Raw genomic sequence first — 12400 nt, forward strand, 5'->3', positions numbered from 1 at the left:
TTAATTATTTTTTATTGGTGGATTGTAATCATACATCACATTGGAATACAAGACTTGAGAGGATATACAAGCACATATCATCCAATTAGCCCTCATCCAATCCCCATCCCATTCCCTCCGCCTCCTTCAATCCCATGCCTGATTGGTGATTATCTTTGATACATTTGTTTATGTACCTCCTGAGTTTTAAAGCGGTTCCATCCTCCCCCATCACATTCCCTCTGATTGGTCACCTTAATTGCTTCTCTATAGGACCCTTTCTACTACTCGATCTCCTCCTGTTAACCCTTTCCTCCTAGTTTTAGCTAACTAGGGGAAACATCTGGTTTTTATTTTCTGTGCTATTTCTCTGTACATGCCGCATTGCAAGTTCCCATCCCACTCTTGGCAGCCCCAGTAGTGGCCCGGCCACCTGGAGGACTCTGATCCCAACCTTGCTGGCTCCATCATGGGCCTTGCCTCAAGGCAGGCTCCCATCCCAGCCTCGATGGCCCCTGCACTGGCCTAAACCCTTGGAAGGCTCCAATCCAGGCCTTGGAGGCCTCAGTACCGACATTGTCTCATGGCAATCTCAATTCTGTCCATGCTGGCATCGGCACTGGCCTAACACTTCAGCAGGCTCTGATCTCGGCCTCGGAGGACCCGGCAATGGCCTTGCCTCATGGCAGGTTCCAATCCCAACCTCACTGGCCCAGCACCAGCTTAACCTCATTACAGGCTCTGAACCCAGTCTCCAAGGCCTCAGTAGCCACTGTGCCTCACGGCAGGCTCTGATCCCAGCCTCGCTGGCCCTGGCACCAACCACACCCCTCAGCCTGCTCCGATCCCAGCCTAGGAGACCCGGCACAGACCTATCCCCTAAGCAGACTCCAAACCCGGCCTTGTTGGCCCTGGTACCGGCCTAACTCTGGCCTCGGAGGCCCCAGCACTGGCCTTGCCTCATGGCAGGCTCCAATCCCAGCCTTGCTGACCCTGGCACTTGCCAAACCCCCCAGCAGCCTCCAATCTGGGCCTTGGAGACCCCAGCACCAGCCTTGCCTCATGGTTGCCTCTTATTCCAGCCTCCCTGGCCCCAGCACCGGCTTAACCCATCAGAGAATTCCAATTCAGGCCTCGGAGGCCCCAGTACTGGCCTTAACTCACAGCAGGCTCTGATCCCGGCCTCTCTGGCCCCGGCACTGACCTATCCCCTCGGCAGGCTCCAATCCCAGCCTCGCAAGTTCCGGCACCAGTCTAACCCATTGGCAGGCTCCCATCCCATTCTCGGAGGCCCCAACACTGCCCTTGCCTCACGGCAGGCTCCGATCCCAGCCTTGCTGACCCCAGCACTGGCCTAACCACTCAGCAGGCTCCAATCCCAAGCTCGGAGGCTCCAGGCCCAGCCTTGCTTCACAGCAGGTGCCGATTCCAGGCTCGCTGGCCCCGGCACCAGCCTAACCCCTTGACAGGCTTCAATCCTGCCTGACCTCAGAGGCCCCAGCACCGACCTTGCCACATGGCAGGCTCCAATCCAAGCCTTGCTGGCACCGGCACCGGCTCAACCCCTCGGCAGGCTCCAATCGTGGCCTCGGAGGCCCCAGCACTGGCCTTGCCACATGGGAGGCTCCGATCCTTGCGTCGCTGGTCTCAGCACCAGCCTAATCCCTCGGCAGGCTCCGATTCCAGCCTCAGAGGCCCCAGCACCAGACTTGCCTCATGGCAGGCTCTAAACCCAGTCTCAGAGGCCCCAGCACTGGCCTTGCCTCACAGCAGGTTTCAATCCTGGCCTCGCTGGTCCCGACACTGGCCTAACCCCTTGGCAGGCTTCGATCCAGGCCTCAAAGACCCCAGCACCGAACTTGGCTTACTGCAGGCTCTGATCCTGGCCTAGCTGGCCCGGCACTGGCCTAACCCTTCTGCAGACTTTGATCCTGGCCTCAGAGTACTCAATAGCAACCTTGCCTCATGGCAGACTCCTATCCCAGCCTCAGCACCGGCCTAACTCCTCGGCATGCTCCGATCCCAGGCTCAGGGGCCTCCAGCCTGTACTTGCTTCACAGCAGGCTCTGATTTCAGCCTCACTGGCCGAGGCAGCAGCCTCACCCCTCAGCAGGCTTCAATCCCGACCAGCCTTGGAAGGCCCAGCAATGGCTTTGCCTCATGGCAGGCTCCGATCCCAGCCTCGGAGGCCTCAGTAGGGGCTTTGTCTCACAGCAGGCTCCAATCCCGGCCAAGCTGGCCCTGAAAATGGCCTAAACCCTTGGCAGGCTCTGATCCAGGCCTCGGAGGCCTAGGTAGTGGCCATAAGCTCCAATCCTGGCCACGCTCGACCTGGCACCGGCCTAACCCCTTGGCAGGCTCTGATAGCAGCCTCAGAGGCCCCAGCACCGGACTTGCCTCATGGGAGGCTCGGAACCCAGCCTTGCTGGTCCTAGCACAAGCCTAACCCCTCAGCAGGCTCCGATCCCGGCTTCAGATGCCCCAGCACCGGCCTTGCCTCATGGCAGGCACCAATCACAGCCTCACTGGCCCAGCACTGGCCTAACCCATTGGCAGGCTCTGATACCAGCCTTGGAGGCTTAAGCACCAGACTTGCCTCACTGCAGGCTCCAATCCCAGCCTCGGAGGCTACAGCACAGGCCTTGCATCATGGCAGGCTCCAAACCTGGTCTCACTCACCCCGGCACTGGCCTAAACCCTTGGCATGCTCCAATCCAGGCCTCAGAGGCCTCAGTAGCGGCTTTGTCTCATTGCAGGCTTTGATCCCAGACATGCTGGCCCTGGCACTGGCCTAACCCCTCAGCAGGCTCCCATCCCAGGCTCGGAGTCCCCAGCACCGGCCTTGCCTCACAGCAGGCTGCAATCCCGGCCTTGCTGGCCTTGGCACCGGCCTAAACCCTCGGCAGGCTCCGATTCAGGCCTCGGAGGCCTCAGTGGGGTCTTTGTCTCAAGGCAGGCTCCGATCCCGGGCACACTGGCCCCGAAACCAGCCTAAACCCTTGGCAAGCTCTAATCCTGGCCTCGGAGGCCCCAGAACCGGACTTGCCTCATGGCAGGCTCCAATCCCAGCCTCACTGATCACTGCACCGGCCTAACCCCTCAGCAGGCTCCAATCCCGGCCTTGAAGGCCCCAGCACCAGACTTGCCTCACTACAGGCTCTATTCCGGCCTACCTGGCCCCAGCACCAGCCTAATCCCTCGGCAGTCTCCGGTCCTGCCTCAGAGCCCTCAGTAGCAACCTTGCCTCATGCCAGGCTTTGATCTCGGCTACGCTGGACCCAGCACCGGCCTATCCCCTTGGAAGGCTCCAATTGCAGCCTCGGAGGCCCCAGGACCAGACTTGCCTCACAGGAGGTTCTGAACCCAACCTCGCTGGTCCCAGCACCAGCGTAGCGGCTTTGTCTCAAAGCAAGTTTCGATCCCTGCCATGCTGGCCTCGGCACCACCCTAACCCCTTAGCAGGCTCCCATCCCAGGCTCGGAGGCCCCAGCACCGGCCTTGCCTCACAGCAGGCTATGATCCCGGTCTTGCTGGCCCCGGCACCGGCCTAAACCCTCGGCTGTCTCCAATCCCGGCCTCGGAGGCCCCAGCACCGACCTTGCCTCATGGCAGGGTCTGATCCCAGCCTCGCTGGTCCCGTCACTGGCCTAACCCCTCGGCAGGCTCTGATCGCGGCCTTGAAGGCCCCAGCACCAGCCTTGCCTCATGGCAGGCTCCGATCCCAGCCTTGCTGGCCCCGGCACCAGCCTTTCCCCTTGTCAGGCTCCGATCCAGGCCTCGGAGGCCCCAGCAATGGCCTTGCCTCACGGCAGTCGCCAATCCCAGCCTCTCTGGCCCCGGCACCGGCCTAAACCCTCAGCTGGCTTCGATCCAGGCCTTGGAGGCCTCAGTAGGGGCTTTGTATCACAGCAGGCTCCGATCCTGACCACACTGGCCCTGAAAACAGCCTAAACCCTTGGCAGGCTCCAATCCAGGCCTCGGAGGCCTCAGTAGCGGCCTTGTCTCATGGGAGGCTCCAATCACAGCTTCGGAGGCCCCAGCACTGGACTTGCCTCATGGCAGGCTCCGATCCTGGCTTTGCTGATCCCGGCACCAGCCTAAACCCTCGGCAGGCTCTGATTCCAGTCTCAGAGACCCCAGGCCTGGCCTTGCTTCACAGCAGCCTCCGATCCCAGCCTCGTTGGCCCTGGCACCAGCCTAACCCCTTGGCAGTGTCCAATCCCGCCTGGCTTCGGAGGCCCCAGCACCTGCCTTGCCTCATGGCAGTCTCCAACCCCGCCCTCGCTGTCCCCAGCACCAGCCAAAACCCTCAGCAGGCTTCAATCCAGGCCTCAGAGGCCTCAGTAGGGTCTTTGTCTCACGCCACGCTCTGATCCCAGCCACACTGGCCCCGAAACTGGCCAAACCCCTTGGCAGGCTCCAGTCATGGCCTTAGAGGCCCCAGCACTGGCCTTACCTCATGGCAGGCTCTGATCCCGGCCTCACTGGCCCCAGCACTGGCCTAACTGCTTGGCAGGCTCCGATCCCAGCCTCTGAGGCCCCAGCACTGGCCTTGCCTCACGGCAGGCTCCAATCCCAGCCTTGCATGTCTCAGCACCAGCCTAACCCCTTGGCAGGCTCTGATCCCGACCTCAAAGGGCCCAGGACTGGAATTGCCTCACTGAAGGCTCTGATCCCGGCCTAGCTGGCCCCAGCACCAGCCTAACCCCTTGGTGGCTCCAATCCTGGCCTCGGAGGCCCCATCACCGACCGATCTCCTTGACAGGCTCTGATACCAGCCTCGCTGGCGCCGCCACTGGCCTAACCCCTCGGCAGGCTCCAATCCTGGCCTCGCTGGCCCTGGCAACAGCTTAACCTCTTGGCAGGCTCTGATCCCAGCCTTGGAGGTCCCAAGCATGGCCTTGCCTCGTGGCAGGTTCCAATCCCAGTCTCGCTGGCCCCGGCACTGGCCTAACCCATTCCAGACTCCAATCCCAGCCTTGGAGGCTCCAGCACCCACCTTGCCTCACAGCAGGCTCCAATCCGGCCTTGCTGGCCCTGGCAATGGCTTAACCCCTTGGCAGGCTCCAATCCCAGCCTCAGAGGCCCCAGCACTGGCCTTGCTTCACAGCAAGGCTCCGATCTCGGCCTTGCTGACACTGTTACCAGCCTATCTCCTTGGCAGGCTCTGATCCCAGGTTGAAAGGCCCCAGTCCCGGCCTTGCTTCACAGCAGGCTCCGATCTCAGCCTTGCTGGGCCTGGCACCAGCCTAACCCCTTGGCAGGCTCCAATCCCACCCGGCCTCGGAGGCCCCAGCACCAGCTTTGCCACACCTCAGGCTCCAATCCCGGCCTCGCTGGCCCCAGCACCAGCCTAAACACTCGGCAGGCTCCGATCCAGGCTTCAAAGGCCTCAGTAAGGGCTTTTCCGATCCCGGCCACACTGGCCCCAAAACTGGCCTAACCCTTCAGCAGTTCTAATCATGGCCTCGGAGCCCCAGCACTGGCCTTGTCTCACAGCAAGCTCTGATTCCGGCCTTGCTGGTCCCATCACTGGCCTAAGTCCTCAGCAGGCTCTGATACTGGCCTCAGAGGCCCCAGCACCAGACTTGCCTAACTGCAGGCTCTGATCACAGCCACGCTGGCCCCGGCACTGTCCTTTCCCCTCAGCAGGCTCCGTTCCTGGCCTCGAAGGCCTCAGTAGCAACCTTGCCTCATGGCAGGCTCCAATTCCAGCCTCGCTGGACGCTGCACCGACCTAACCCCTTGGAAGGCTCCGATCCCGACCTCGGAGGCCCTGGCACCAACCTATCCCTTCGGCAGGCTCCGATACTGGCCTCACTGGCCCCGCCACTGGCTTAACCCATGTAAAGGCTCTGATCCCGGCCTCGGAGGCCCCAGCACTGGACTTTCCTCATGGCAGGCTCCAATCCTGGCCTCGCTGGCTCCAGCAGTGGCTTAAACCCTTAGCAGGGTCCTATTCCAGCCTTGGAGGTCCCAAGCTGGCCTTGCCTCATGGCAGGCTCCAATTAGAACCTCGTTGGCCCCGGCACCAGCCTTACCCATCAACAGGCAACACTCCCAGCCTCAGAGGCCTCAGTACTGGCCTTGCCTCATGGAAGGCTTTGATCCCAGCCTTGCTGGCCCGGGCAATGACCATTCCACTTGGCAGGCTCCAATCCCAGCCTCGCTGGCTCTGGCACCAGTCTAACCCATTGGCAAGGCTCCCATCCTGGCCTCAGAAGCCCCAGAACTGGCCTTGCCTCATGGCAGGCTCAGTTCCTGGCATTACTGACCCCAGCACCAGCCTAATCCCTCGGCAGACTTCAATCCCTGGCTCTGAGGCCCCAGGCCTGGCCTTGCTTCACAGCTGGCTTCGATCCCAGCCTTGCTGGCCCTGGCACCAGCGTAATCCCTTGGCAGGATCCGATCCTGCCAGGCTCTGGAGGACCTAGCACTGGCCTTGCCTCACGGCACGTTCCAATCCCAGCCTCGCTGGCCCCAGCACCGACCTTTCCCCTTGGCAGGCTCTGATCCAGGCCTCGGAGGCCCTGGCACTGGCCTTTCCTCATGGCAGGCTCTGATCCAGGCCTCTCTGGCCCCGGCACTGCCTAAGCCCTCAGCAGGCTCTGATCCAGGCTTCGGAGACCTCAGTAGGGGCTTTGTCTCATGGCAGGCTCTGATCCTGGCCTCACTGGCCCCGGGCACCAGCCTAAACCCTTGGCAGTCTCCGATCCAGGCCTCGGAGGCCTCAGTAGCAGTCTTGTCTCACAGCACGCTCCAATCCTGGCCTCACTGGCCCCTGCACCAGCTTAAACCCTCAGCAGGCTCCGATTGCAGTCTCAGAGGTCCCACCATGTCTTACCGGGGGTAGGTCAGGCCACCCGCCCCCTGCCCGGGGCATTGGTCTTCTGGCCAGGGCCTCCAGACCTTCCAAGGGGCCGCTGGGCCCCATGTGCCCCCTGCCCAGGAACCAGGGCCTTTTGGCCCAGGCCCCAGTACTTTCGGGGGGCTGGTGTGCCCTGCCCGAGTGCCCATGGTCTTGCGGCACAAGCCCAGTTCTTCTGGGAGGCCAGCGCACCCCACGTGTTCCCTGCCCGGGGCCCAGGGCCCTGCGGCCTGGGCCTCTGGACCTTCCTGGGGGCAGGCGTGCCCCGCGTGACACCCCGCCTGGGATCCAGGGTCTTGCAGCCCAGGCCCCAGTTCTTCTGGGTGTGGGCATGCCCAGTGAGACTCCTGCCAGGGTCCCAGGGCCTTGTGACCTGAGCCTCTGGTCTTTCCGGGGGTTTGGCGTGCCCTGCACAAACCCCGCCTGGGTCCCAGGACCTTGCTGCCATGGCTTCCGAACCATTCGGGGTCCAAAGTGCCCCATGCGACCCCCACCCGCGCCTGAGAGTCTTGTGGCCCCGGCCTCCGGACCTCTTGGGGGACAGGGGTGCCCTGTGTGATCCCTGATCCCTGCCCAGGGCCCAGGGTCTTGCTGCCTAGCCCCTGGTTCTTCCCGGGGCACCCAGGCCCAGGTTCTTCCAGGGGGCCCGTGTGCCCCACGGGACCCTGCCTGGAGCCCAGAGCCTTGAAGCCCGGGCCTCCGGACCTTCCGGCTATTTTTTCTTATTTTTGAAAGAAGGTCTCACTGAGTGGCAAAGGGCCTCCCTAAGTAGCTGGTTTTGAACCTGCATACTCCTGTCTCAGGCTCCCAAATGCTGGGATTACTAGTGTGTGTAACCACGCCTGGCTTTCTTGAATTCATTTTAATATGAAGTCAGAGAACATGTCTCACTTCGTTTTGTGTTCTCAGCTGAAATCATTTTAAACAGGTGGATGTTGAGAAGCAATGAAGACATTATTGAAGTATTTTTTTTCAATAAGTTGAACCCATGGAAACTACTATAGAGTTATATCCCCATCCCTTTAAAAATTACCCATTATTATTGTTTTTGCTGTTGTTATTGGTGTGTGTGTGTGTGTGTGTGTGTGTGTGTGTGTGTGTGTGTGTTTTACTGGGATTTGAACCCAGAGGCATTCAGCTTCAAGCTACACCCCAGCTCAGTTTCATTTTTTATTTGGAAACAGGATCTTGCTGGGTTGATGAGAGTCTCAATACTTGCTGAGGCTGTCCTTGAACCTGTGATCCTCCTTTCTCAGCCTCCTAAGTGCTGGACTTATAGGTGTATGCCACCATGCCTGGCTCCATTATTATTGTTGTTTTTATTATTTATAATTTAGTATGGTCCTATGGATTGAAAAAAGAGACATTCTACCTCTGAGTTATACCCTCAGCCCTTTTTAAAATTATATGATATTATGAAACAGAATCTCATTAAGTTGTTGAGGGCCTTGCTGAATTACTGAGGGTGGCCGCAAACCTGTAATCCTCTGTGTCAGCCTCCCAAGTCCTGGGATTCTAGGCATGAGCCACCATACCTGGCTGAGTTAGTTAAAGTTCTGAGACAGGGTCTTCCTAAGTTCTCTAGTCCCCAAATTGTGATCTTCCTTTTTTGGCTTCCCAAGTACCTGGAATTACAGATATACATCACACTTTATTACAAGAACCCAGGAAAATTTATATCCTTCACCAGTGAGATTAATAGTAAAAAAAAAAAGAAGAAGTGTAATCACCACAAAACAACAGTGAAGGACATGTAAACAAAGTAAAAGGACACTAGATCGGCATTCAAGATTATCTCCGGATCCTTTGACCAAATCCAGCCCCCTGCCCTTGAGCCCCCTGCCCTTGCAGACAGGTGGCTCCAAAGGGCAAATTCCAGAAGGCACAGGCACGCCCAGGACTTGGAGAATACGGCCTCTCATGGAATCTCCTTTAACTCTTTTCAGAACTTTCCGTTCCTAGGGCTTAGTCCATATGGCTGGCATGGGGAGATATGGCGATCCAAGGACCTGTGATGGAGGTCTCCCGGGTTTTGTCTGCATTGCCATCCAGAGTCTGAAAGCTTAAACAAGCTCACAACACAGTTTAGTAGATAAAAACCAAAAAGTAACATGAAGTTTTTAGATTTAGTTGTCAGATGTACTTCTCTAGCTGCTGAGCACTTTTCCTCAAATGATAGGCTTATTAGAAGCCTATTCCTCTTTTAATAAACCATTTTCCTATCACAAACCCTCTGCAACTTTCTTTTACTCTTTTCTGATTACCCTGATTCTCTCTTTCCCATTTGGGACAATCTTAGGAAAAGCTCTTCTTCATACAAAAATGCTTTCTTACTCTTACAGTATTTCCCTTCTTCATACTTGCACATTTATTATATCTGTCCTTTGTTCTGACATATTCATTTCTTAACCACGTGGTGTCTCCCTGTCTCAGGCAGCGCACATACTGGGTGCAAAGGTCAAGAATCTTCCTAGTCTTTCGGCTCTATTGTATTGGGAACTATTAGCTGCTCATCTACTAGGCTGCTTTGAAGTCACACACAAAGTTTATCTTCTCTGTATCTAGGCCAGATCACAAGGAGAGGGGGTAAACAGAGGCACCAGTTGCCTCCCTTGCAAGTTTTTAGGGCTAAAGGCGTCAGCTGACTCTTAAGGCTTTTACTATAGGTTAATGATTAGACTGAAGGTCAGAGATAGAGAGGAATTCTGCGTTTGTAATTGCTGTTGCTGGAATGCTTCCACAGCATCTGAATTCTGACTAGATTTACATCTTTGAGCAAAGCCGAGGACGTTTAGAGGCTTAGACAAATTACTAGAAAATTTATTTTCCACAGACTCAGTTTCTCTCACAGTCCTGATCTTACATTACCGGAGCAATTCATGTGGAAAGTTAAAAGAATCATTACCAAAAGAATAATCGTTATGAAAGAATATCTAACAGTGGGGGAGTACTTTGGCCAGAGACAACACTTGCCCTCGTGGCTCTGCTTCTTTAAGCTTAGCCAATTTCTTGTGTGGGAAATATCTTCACACAGATACCAAGGAAAAGGAAGTAATGGCGGCAGCTAATGGCATTATATATAAATTATTACAAGTGATGGAGGAAACACTGTTCAATTTCAGTTTAATTCAGAACTTAACATTGGTAACTTTTGTTCCTTGTGTAGTACTGGAGATTGAAACCAGAGATATTCTACCTCTGAGCTTTTAAATATTTTTGTTTATTTTTTGTTTTTTATGTATATCTATTTTTATTGGTGCATTGTAGTCAAACATCACAATGGAGTACAAGACTTGTGAGGGTATACCAGCAACATCATCCAATTAACCCGTATCCCCTCCCTGTCCCATTCCCTCCCTCTCCCTTGATCCCATGCTTGATTTGGTGATTAACTTTGATTCATTTGTTTACATATATCATGCATTTTAAAGAGATTCCAGGGTCTCCGCGTGCTTCCCACTGACAGCATGGCACACTACAACTTCAAGAAGATTACGGTGGTCCCGTCTGCCAAGGACTTTATCGACCTGACATTATCTAAGACTCAACGAAAGACTCCAACAGTTATTCATATACATTACCAAATTCATCGCATTAGACACTTTTATATGAGAAAAGTTAAATTTACTCAACAGAATTACCATGACAGATTCTTACAGATTTTCCCAAATTGGATGACATCCATCCATTTTATGCTGATTTGATGAATATTCTCAATGACAAGGATCATTACAAGTTGGCTCTAGGACAAATAAATATTGCCAAAAATTTAGTGGACAATGTTGCTAAGGATTATGTATGGCTTAGGAAATATGGTGATTCCCTCTACTGCTGCAAACAGCTGAAGCACGCTGCCCTCGGCCTAATGTGCACTATCATTAAGAGGCAGAGGCAGAGTTTGGAGTATTTGGAACAAGTGCACCAGCATTTGTCCCATTTGCCCACCATTGACCCAAATACCAGGACCCTGATTCTGTGTGGATATCCGAACATGGGGAAGTCCAGCTTCATCAACAAGGTGACGAGAGCAGATGTGGATGTTCAGCCCTATGCATTCACCACCAAGTCTCTGTTTGTTGGGCATATGGATTATAAGTATCTGCGTTGGCAGGTCGTAGACTCTCCGGGGATTCTGGACCATCCCTTGGAAGATCGGAACACCATCAAAATGCAGGCCATTACTGCCCTGGCCCACCTCCGTGCCGCCATTCTCTATGTGATGGATTTGTCTGAGCAGTGTGGACATGGGCTGAAGGAGCATCCGACCTCTCTTCATCAATAAGCCTCTCATAGGTGTGGCAAACAAATGTGACGTGAAGTGACTCACGGAGCTTCCCGAAGAAGACCAGAAAATATTTGTAGACTTGCAGGCCGAAGGCTTCCCTGTCATAGAGACCAGCACCCTGACCGAGGAAGGTGTCATTAAAGTTAAGACTGAGGCTTGTGATAGGCTTTTGGCTCATCGAGTGGAAACCAAAATGAAAGGAAATAAAGCGAATGAGGTGCTGAACAGATTGCATTTGGCTGTACCAAACAAGAGAGATGATAAGGAAAGGCCCTGTTTCATCCCAGAAGGAGTGCTGGCGCACAGGAGGAGGATGGAAATTGCGGAGCAGCCCAAGAAGAAGCGGGATCGAGATCTTGAGCTGGAGATGGGAGATGATTATATTTTGGATCTTCAAAAATACTGGGATTTAATGAATTCTTTGGAAAAATACGATAAAATACCAGAGATCTGGGAAGGCCATAATGTAGCCGATTATATCGATCCTGCTATCATGAAGAAATTAGAAGAGTTAGAAAAAGAAGAAGAGCTAAGGACAGCTGCTGGAGAGTATGATAGTGAATCTGAGAGTGAGGACGAGGAAATGGTGGAAATCCGACAGCTGGCGAAGCAGATCAGAGAGAAGAAGAAGCTGAAAATCCTGCAGTCCAGAGAGAAGAATACGCGGGGGCCCCGGATGCCGCGGACTGCCAAGAAGGTTCAGCGGACCGTCTTGGAAAGCGAGATGCGCAGCCTCGGGGTCAACATGGACGACAAAGACAATGCCCATTATGCAGTGCAGGCAAGAAGATCTCGGAGCGTCACTAGGAAAAGAAAGCGGGAAGAATCGGTTCTGCCTTCTTCCGTAGCCCGGAGCCGGAGCTGCTCTCGCACTCCACGTGATGTTTCCGGTCTTCCGGATGTCAAGATGGTAAAGAAAGCCAAGACAATGATGAAGAACACACAGAAGAAGATGAACCGCTTGGGGAAGAAAGGAGAGGCAGACAGACACGTGTTTGACATGAAGCCCAAGCACTTGCTCTCTGGGAAGAGGAAAGCTGGTAAAAAGGACAGGAGATAGCATTCTGTCGGCAGACACAGTTGGCGAGACCGTCCTGTTTATTTCTCGGTTTGGTGTGGTATGGATTCATGAATTGGAACCCTAATCTATTAACTCAAAAGACCGTGGAAATGACTGAAGTGCTTGTTGCTTTGCTGAGAGCTGGTAAACTGTTTAGACGTGGGGAATTTTTGTCACTTCATAATACTACAGTTATGTGTAGTAGACT

General features: G+C 54.8%; 1 protein-coding gene across 1 annotated transcript; it reads left to right on the top strand.

The window, feature by feature from the left end:
- Positions 1-10314: 10314 nt before the first annotated feature.
- On the top strand, positions 10315-12192 carry LOC308269326 (GTP-binding protein 4-like; the record flags this gene model as incomplete). The annotated part of the gene is given in 4 exon segments (XM_080704660.1): positions 10315-10495; positions 10498-11104; positions 11106-11166; positions 11170-12192. Coding segments are annotated over 4 exon segments (1872 nt in total).
- Between the last annotated feature and the right edge of the window lie 208 nt (positions 12193-12400).

Source organism: Muscardinus avellanarius (assembly GCF_963383645.1).
Source record: "Muscardinus avellanarius genome assembly, chromosome: 10".
Classification (NCBI taxonomy): Eukaryota; Metazoa; Chordata; class Mammalia; order Rodentia; family Gliridae; genus Muscardinus; species Muscardinus avellanarius.